Source organism: Ascidiella aspersa, chromosome 4 (genome assembly GCF_963924565.1).
Source record: "Ascidiella aspersa chromosome 4, kaAscAspe10.2, whole genome shotgun sequence".
Taxonomy (NCBI): Eukaryota; Metazoa; Chordata; class Ascidiacea; order Phlebobranchia; family Ascidiidae; genus Ascidiella; species Ascidiella aspersa.
Window position 1 is genome coordinate 25,870,636 of NC_139450.1, and position 8,764 is coordinate 25,879,399.

The window sequence follows — 8,764 nt, forward strand, 5'->3', positions numbered from 1 at the left end:
TTTAGTTGTCAAATGTGTTTCATGCCGATAAATTTTGATGGACCTACCAATAAAGTTTAATCGGTATGCGGATTACCAAACGGCATTTAGCACCTATAGAAAATGGTACTTGAAGTAGCCTTCAGCTTTTCAGATTAGATTTCTTCAAAATTCGGTTAAAAATGTTCCAGTTTTGCACGCACCCTACGGCCTTGAATAGGTTGTTTGTGAATAGGTTGTTTGTGAATAGGTTGTTTGTTGATAGCAAGTCTCTATTCTTGAATGACTTTATTCGCACGATTGCGTTCGTTTCGTTTCGGTTCAATGATTTTGTTTGCACGTCTCGAATGATCGGATAAGCCTATTGGAATGTCGCCAGAAATGCGGGACTGAATGCACACTATCCAGAGTATCCATTCTACAACTAATGACATTATGACATTTAGCTATTCCCTAGCCGTGTATTAGGGCAGTGCTTCTTAAACTTTTTTTGCTTTGTTCACCCCTAGCATCTATCTCCAGATTTCATTCACCCTTGTCTCATGATATGATAAACCTATCTCGTCTATAAATAACAGCACAAAATGATTTCGGTTGTTTCGATTTTTGTAAGTCAAAATAGAGAACAAATGATAAAGGGTTATAGCCCCAAAGCCATTAACCATTTTAGTCAACGTTGGTACAGGTTCGGCAAAAGAAAAACTTTCGCCAAATTCATAACTTCAACTATTTAGTTAAAGCGATATCTTAGCCAGAATAAAGCCCTCAGAACATTCTGTTTTTAAAGACGTAGTAAATAATTTATCCCGTTTGTTGGATGAGAGCTTGAACTTTCTTATATACTTTGCATAATATCACCAAAGTATTGGTAGTACTTTCCTTCGAGGGTTACCGTTTAGGCATTTTTTTTTGTCAGCGATATCTCTATTTTGGCTAAAGGGGCCAACACGTGCCTTAAAAACTACTACATATTTCTAATAACTTTAACTACCGGAATAAAAACATTTTGTGTTGACCTGACCTGTGTAAGCTGTTTTTGCAAATAAAGTCAACACTGCATCGAAATCCAATTAGGCGATCACTCTCTCGTTTTATTTAAAATAAAAAAAACACTAGAATCTTGTTGAACGTATATAAAATGTGAGGCTCTATCAGGTTAGAATGCAAGTGCGCAATGTGCGGTTGATTTTTTTTAATTGAAAGCGATAATAAACTCTCCGAATAGGACGCAAAAAAACAAAGTTGTCGCAGCCAAAAAATAATAGTAAGTGTGACTATTTGTCCGGATCCCCTTTTTTACCCTTTCACCCATACGTTATTATGCATTGATTAAGGTTGGGGTTAGGGTTAACGTTTGGGTTTGAGTGGTGGTAGTATTAATTTTGAATTTTTGCATAATTGCATACAATATTCTGAAATCGAGTTAAATGGCTTTGTTAGCCGCGTAAATATAGCCTTAGAAAATGCTTAAATTTGGCCGTATCGCATTTTTCCGCTTGCACACCTTACTGATTATATGTCGATTTGAAGTAAATTGGTGTCCGGGTAAATAGCCTCCTCCAAAGAGAAAACGCAGCGGGCCGGTCACACAATCATAATAATGACTAACTGAATCAAAATCGAAAGCAAGAGCAGCAAAACAAAGGTCTCTGCCTCGTCTATTGGCATATTGTCATCGTTACCGGCAAGAACCGAGGCTAGCCGTGAAGTGAGTACTCTTTCGGCCTGGGTAATTTCCAATGCGGGCGGGAAATCCGGAGCGTCTTCTAACTGGTCGTTGAAGGGCACAAGAGGTCCGCTGTTCCACATTTCGTTATTAGCGTCGGATCTGAAAATTTCAACACTTTACGTCAGTGTTTATCAACATATGGGTAGCCCATATGGTTGGGTCGCCTATTTTAGTAGTTCGCATCGTTAGATCGAGTGAGATAGGTTTTAAGCAGGATTACTCCATACTTTTTTATAATTGCGGAAGCAATACGAAGACATGCTTCCTATTAGTTAAATTGAAACTTATTTATGCTATTGTTTTTTGCTTTGTTCGCTATTACAAGTGAAGAGAATCGGGTCGCCAAAGCTTTGCAGTTATACTTACTTAATTTGGTTCGACGCGTAAAATGGTTGAGAAACTCTGCTTTACGCTAAAGATTTTTTTTTTGCTAAAATGTTTTTAGTTTATCATCAGGCTTAGGCAAAATAAAAGTCAGCCTACTATTCAAACCATTTGGTCGAATGGTTGGTATTTTAGTGTAAAATATTATATTTCATAATGAAAAATTACTAGGGCTTATCTTTGGCAAAAAGCAATTAGTGGAAATGGCAATAATTTGAACATTAATTAATGTGTTGCAAACAAGTTTATGTTAAAATCACTTACCGCTTGAGGAAATATTACAAAGTGGATGCGCTGCATAACGGTGCTAATTTTTTTTCTTAACGTTTTTAAAATCAAAGTTTAACGTTTAGGAAAGCATTCTAGAAGATTCTAAAAATGCAGTATAGGTTTTATTTATTGGGTCAAAACTATCATTTTTTCTTTAAACGGTGGTAAAATTTAGATTTTATCTGAGTACAATAGGCCAGGGGTCGGCAACCTTTTTTGCACTGCGGGCCGGTTTAAAACTAAAATTTTGTCGCGGACCGGCCTTCAAAAAAACAACAAATGTTCAGGAAAGAAAAATTAATTACAACTTTCAATACGAACGTTATGCTTGTTTTGCCGCAAAGAGATGCTCCCGTCTAAGAATTATTGAACTTACTGAAACCCGCGAGCGGCATCAGGCCAGCCAAACAATTTAGTTTAACCCAGCCCGCGGCGCATGTCAATAAAACTTTTAGGCCTTTACGTTTTTTTCTTAAATTACACTGGTATAACATAATTACCAATTCCTATATTCTTACCAGCTTCTCAAAATAAGAATATTTAAGCTCGTTTTCAACAAAATTTTAATCTTACAACCCTGCTACGGACCGGTAACCAACTCCTCGCGAACCGGTACCGGTCCGCGGACCGGCGTTTGCCGACCACGGCAATAGGCAATTAAACATTTATTCAAAAAAAACAATTATTAAAATAAAACATTTGTGATGAATAGAGCCATATTCTGCACTAGTAACATTTTCGTTGTTGTGTTGACTGTTGGACTCCACAATATTCACTTTTGTAGGCTAAGTTCTTCCGACAAAAGTCTACAGGTTAATTGTATGGCACTTTTTCTGAACATTCCAGGTATAAATGATAACAGACTGCTTCGCATCGTAGCGATACGAAAATGTCTTGTCGCAATGTTTACGGTATGTTGTCGTCTTTGTTAAAACGTTTACATGGCCTATGACCATACACTATCACAAACGAGCTACTGCTACCAGTGATTACTGTACTTAAAATCCGTCTCGGAATTGTTTACACACTGACTGCCGTTCAGAGGTGAAAGTAAAGTAAGTTTCTTGGCGGAACGCTGAAAAATTTTCTGACCAAAACGCATGACCTTTTTTAAAGATGACGTCACAAATTACGTCCTAGCAGGACATCTCAAAATTAGTAACATCAATAAAACATGAGGTTATTGTTCAATCTCGTGCGCAACGATGCGACTGAAATATTAGTCCCATACATTTCAGGAGATTGTCACAAAGCAATTTATGGCAACAAAATAATTATAATGGCGTTAAATTATTAGGAAATGTCAAAATAATCTATTTTTTGGCGTTCCGGTGCTAATTATTTTACCGAAACGCCGTTTTCGACTGTTCTGGCCCACTCTTAAATCTGCTGCTACAACTTTTTGGGGAGTCCTATTACCTAATACCAAACAAACATTAAAGAAAAACATCCTTGACACCACTAAGTAGTTACTCAACTAAACCTAACGAGCTACGGATCAGCCGCAGTCGCTGTACACCGCGTATTTACATTTTATCCGACGTTGCTTCCGCAGTGTTGGGCGTGACGTCACAAATCGTTTCGTCATTAGGCTGCTGCCCTTCTAGATCGATTTGCTCGTCATTCTTCTTTTCGAGTTCCTCGTAGATTTGAGCGATACGAATCATCGGCCTGAAACAGAAATATGTTTATATCTAATAAACCAAGGCATGCAATTATTTTAACTCTTCGCTTGATAAAGCATTAGAATGAAGGTGTTTTGTTACGTTTATGGCCTTCAGAGTTCAGCAAGTTTATCATAAAAACAAAGTCTGTAATAAAGTATAAAATTTCCCTTCCCTATAGGTTTCTGTCTTCTACCTGTTTGATGGCACAACTGGTCTAAAACAACATAATTTGTTTTTCTTGTAGATGCCAGGCAATAAGTCAGGGGTTGACAAAAGGCAAAAAATAAATAAAATAGAATACAGCGCTTTACACACTAAAGCAGGGTTTCTTAACCAGGGGTGCGACAACTGTTCCAAGGGTATGTGGATGCTGAATCAGACACAGAAAATATTTTACTGTAATTTATTTCTTTGCTCAGTTAAATGTAAAACTAACTTACATTTTGGTATTATGGTAATGTGTTATCAGTTACTTGTTTAAAAATAACATTATAATGGTTTTGTTAATTAGGCAATTCTAGAAGGTAGTGCGAGAATGGGTGGTAATTTTAAAGTGGTGAGAGACAAGTTTGGTGGTTTCAAAGGGTTGCAGCAAAGAAAACATTAAGAACTACTGCACTAAAGTGTCCATAAAAACTGATAACAAATTAAGACTAAAGCAGTGGTTCTCAAAAAAACTTCTTTTTCTATTTCATCAAAGAGATTATAACCTATCGCAGTGGTTCTCAAACTTTTTTGAGTGCGACCCAAATCTGAGTTTTATGAACATTTCACGACCTAAGCCTCAAACATAAAAAAATGTATTTTTCTAACATGCATGAAATCAAAGAGATTATAGGTTATAATCTCTTTGATGAAATAGAAAAAGTCACAGACAACCAGATGTAGTAGTCTACAGTCTACACAGTTCTATGAAACAATGATTTATTATTACAAACAAAGGATTGATTTTAACTTTTAACAATACTACCTGCAACTTTTAATGACCTAGTTCAGGGATGGCGAACCTTTTCATTGCGCGGGTCACAAACACGACCTTTTTCCTTCAAAATGCACAAGTGAGTCATATATTTAATTATATGCTACTTTTTGGACAATATTCAAATTCGGATTCACACAAATATTACTAATCTAAATAGTTAACAAATGCTGCAACATTTTTATGGGGTTACAGGAGTTTAGCAGAAAGCTTTTTAGCAAGGTTTATTGGTTTAACCAGGGTTTTCAGAATTTTTAGTCTGCGAGCCCTTAAAGGATCGCCACCATTTTACAGCGATAAACGAATTTATTTTAGATATCTGCTTTTCTGCACGTATTTGTTGAAGTGCAATTAATGTAGGCCTACTCGTCACACCTAAAACTCTTTTGCACAACCAACAGATTGGGCAGCCCTGATTTAAACAAAATAATGCTATCTAACAAAGAATTTTTTTTAAGAAACGAAACTATAGCTATAGCTCGCATCGAAAGAAACGAACCTATTCCTATTGCTCGCATCGAAAGAAACGAACCTATAGCTCGCATCGAAAGAAACGAACCTATAGCTCGCATCATAAGAAACGAAACTATAGCTCGCATCAAAAGAAACGAACCTATAGCTCGCATCATAAGAAACGAAACTATAGCTATAGCTCGCATCGAAAGAAACGAACCTATTCCTATTGCTCGCATCGAAAGAAACGAACCTATAGCTCGCATCAAAAGAAACGAACCTATAGCTCGCATCAAAAGAAACGAACCTATAGCTCGCATCATAAGAAACGAAACTATAGCTATAGCTCGCATCGAAAGAAACGAACCTATTCCTATTGCTCGCATCGAAAGAAACGAACCTATAGCTCGCATCAAAAGAAACGAACCTATAGCTCGCATCATAAGAAACGAAACTATAGCTATAGCTCGCATCGAAAGAAACGAACCTATTCCTATTGCTCGCATCGAAAGAAACGAACCTATAGCTCGCATCAAAAGAAACGAACCTATAGCTCGCATCATAAGAAACGAAACTATAGCTCGCATCAAAAGAAACGAAACTATAGCTCGCATCAAACGAAACGAACCTATAGCTCGCATCAAAAGAAACGAACCTATTCCTATAGCTCGCATCGAAAGAAACGAACCTATTCCTATTGCTCGCATCGAAAGAAACGAACCTATAGCTCCCATCGAAAGAAACGAACCTATAGCTCGCATCATAAGAAACGAACCTATAGCTCGCATCATAAGAAACGAATAATAGCTAACACCAAAAGAAACGAAACTATAGCTCACATCAAAAGAAACGAACCCTCACCATAACTCAAACACTGTTCGGCAATTTAGTAATTGTTTGAACGCTGTGGTAGGATTCTAGACCAGTGCCGAATAATCTTCTAAAAAAAAGTAATAAAGTAACTGTCCGGCTACCGCTTACACCAGTCTTAGCAGCTACTGTAGCTGGCTGCCATCAAACCGTTCAGAAACCCACTTATGATGCAATAATCCAGATTGCCACATGAAATGCTAATGATACAAAATTTCGGTCATGATTGAATTGAAAATACTTGAAAATTAAAACTAAAAAAGTTAGTCTGCGCAGGATTGCATCACCTTAGTTTAGAGCAGGGATGTCCAACCCGCGGCCCGCCTGATGTTTACGTGCGGCCCACCACTTATTCTCACTTTCAGTAGCCTTTATTAAAACAATTATTTTTACTATTATCAAAAAGTGTAGAACTCGCAGTGTTTGATTTAGGCCTAATCTTACATTTTTTAAGACTATAATCGAGTCTAATATCGCATTTCAACATCCGTCGAACACTTTTGTGCACCATTATTGCTAAACAAGATTGGTGTTTTTTTAAATGTGTGTGTGTTTTGCGGACCTTTTTAAGGAAATATATCAGCCCAAAGGTGTGTTACCATGACATGATAGGCATGTAAACGCGATAGGACCGATATTTACTTGCATATTTACGCACGAGTTCACTCTCAAAGAGCGGGTGTTTATAAGTTAAGATGTTTCATGACGTCAAGATATGACGTAACTTATGACGTCACCCATTTAATTTAATAGGTTTTGCCGTCTATCGAATTTTTAAGTGGCAATGCGGCCCATTCTGCTAAAAGGTTGGACATCCCCGGTTTAGAGCGACCCATTTTTTGACCCTACGCGACCCATGTTTGGGTCGCGACCCATACTTTGAGAACCACTGCTATATCGCATTGTTGCGTTGTTTGTCGTACAGTAACTTGTTTGCGACGTCGCTCGGTGTGCATGCTCTTTGCTTACCGCTCATCCATTGTCGTTTCCCCTACGTCAGCAGTGACGCTACAGCTCGTCACGTCATCATCCGGAAGCTGTGTCGGATCATCGGTTACTTCCGGTAATTCAATTATAGGCCTTGTAAGAATATAATAAGTAGTTATAGTTTACATGTCTACGTAGGATGTAGGTATTCGCTATACAGAAGACTGTTTAACGATCATGTTCGTTGTGTTGAAGAGACTGTTGCCGGTATATAAAATATGATGTGACTACTGGGGTGTAACGCATGGTCACCAACGATATATATTGAGGTTAATCGTATATTTAGTCCCCCCCCCTCCCAAAGAAAAAAACATTTTTACATGTTCATCTTTACATAAATCAAAATATAATTTTTAATGATATCTCAGAAAAACCGTGCAACTTAGAATAATTAGTTTAAATTTATTCAAGATATTTATGCTTGTTTGCTCATATGCTGTCCATAAAATAAACATGTCGTGGGTTCAATTGCGAAATAAATATAAATTCACGGTCTGCCATGTTGAAACATTCTTGAAAACTCGGGAAAAACGAGAAAACTTTTCTGCTTTAGAAAGGTTTGTTTTATTTCCTCAAAGAATAATTTTATTATTTTTATTTTTTATTTTATCAATTAGCAAACTTGCTTGCTCAGCCGCCCCGCTTACATCTTATATACTTTTATCATAAACCATTCTCAATATTATCTCCACTTAAAATCCTGAACAATTGGATATTTTTCGAACGTTCTCATAAAACAATGGAAGCATTACTGACGCCATTTTGGTGAGCGGTAGCCTACTGTCTAACTAAACAGAACACTGTACCCGTGCGGCAAGATCTCCTCGTAGCGAAACAGGACAGTCGATCCGCCGTTCCTGGTGGTCATCTGTCTGTCGTCCTTGGTGCTTTTCTCCTTCACTTCCCGTACCACCACAAAATCCAGAAATTCTTGCTGCTCGAGCAGCCTCATCATGTAAAGCTTCTGGTTGTACCAGGTGTACCAACCGCCGTCGCGCCGGAAAACCTTAAGGGGTTCGTAGGGCTCGATCGCCTGTCGGCCGGTGGCGATGGCCAAAGCTGTATGGGAAATCTCCAGGCCGTCCTTGAACCGGGGTGCAATGAATTCGCGCGTGAATCTCACCTCGCTTGGCATCAGGGTGCTGAAAACGCCGTGCGGCTCGCTTACCTTGGACATGGTCCGTTTTGGACTGCTCGCTTCTGCAATATCTATGCTAAAGCCTTCGTCGATTTTGACAGTGACGAAGTTAAAGGACTCCTTCGAAAGGCTCCTTTCTATCTCTTCGCTTTTAGGTGATCTGTTTGAAGAAATGGTGTTTTATATACAGCAAGACACGCGTCAACAGGTGTAAATTTACGCGGATTTGACTGAAATTGATGAGCCCGACGTCCAGGGCTTGACGTGCTTTGCGTAGGGTGTAGCATCAGTTGCTTGTCACATCTTTT

At 38.2% G+C, this 8,764-nt stretch overlaps 2 protein-coding genes across 2 annotated transcripts; both read right to left on the reverse strand.

Annotated features, from left to right (window-relative positions):
- Positions 1–1,411: 1,411 nt before the first annotated feature.
- On the reverse strand, positions 1,412–5,129 carry LOC146157172 (uncharacterized). The gene is made up of 3 exons (XM_083388550.1): positions 5,000–5,129; positions 3,893–4,033; positions 1,412–1,807 (listed from the first exon to the last, which is right to left on the reverse strand). Exons 2-3 carry the CDS (start codon positions 4,027–4,029, stop codon positions 1,564–1,566), a joined length of 381 nt encoding a protein of 126 aa, XP_083244676.1. The 5' UTR covers positions 4,030–4,033; positions 5,000–5,129; the 3' UTR covers positions 1,412–1,563.
- A 2,167-nt stretch (positions 5,130–7,296) lies between these two features.
- LOC146157173 (uncharacterized) lies at positions 7,297–8,453 on the reverse strand. The gene is made up of 2 exons (XM_083388108.1): positions 8,125–8,453; positions 7,297–7,411 (listed from the first exon to the last, which is right to left on the reverse strand). The coding sequence occupies exons 1-2, from the start codon at positions 8,451–8,453 to the stop codon at positions 7,297–7,299; spliced, it is 444 nt and encodes a 147-aa protein (XP_083244234.1).
- Between the last annotated feature and the right edge of the window lie 311 nt (positions 8,454–8,764).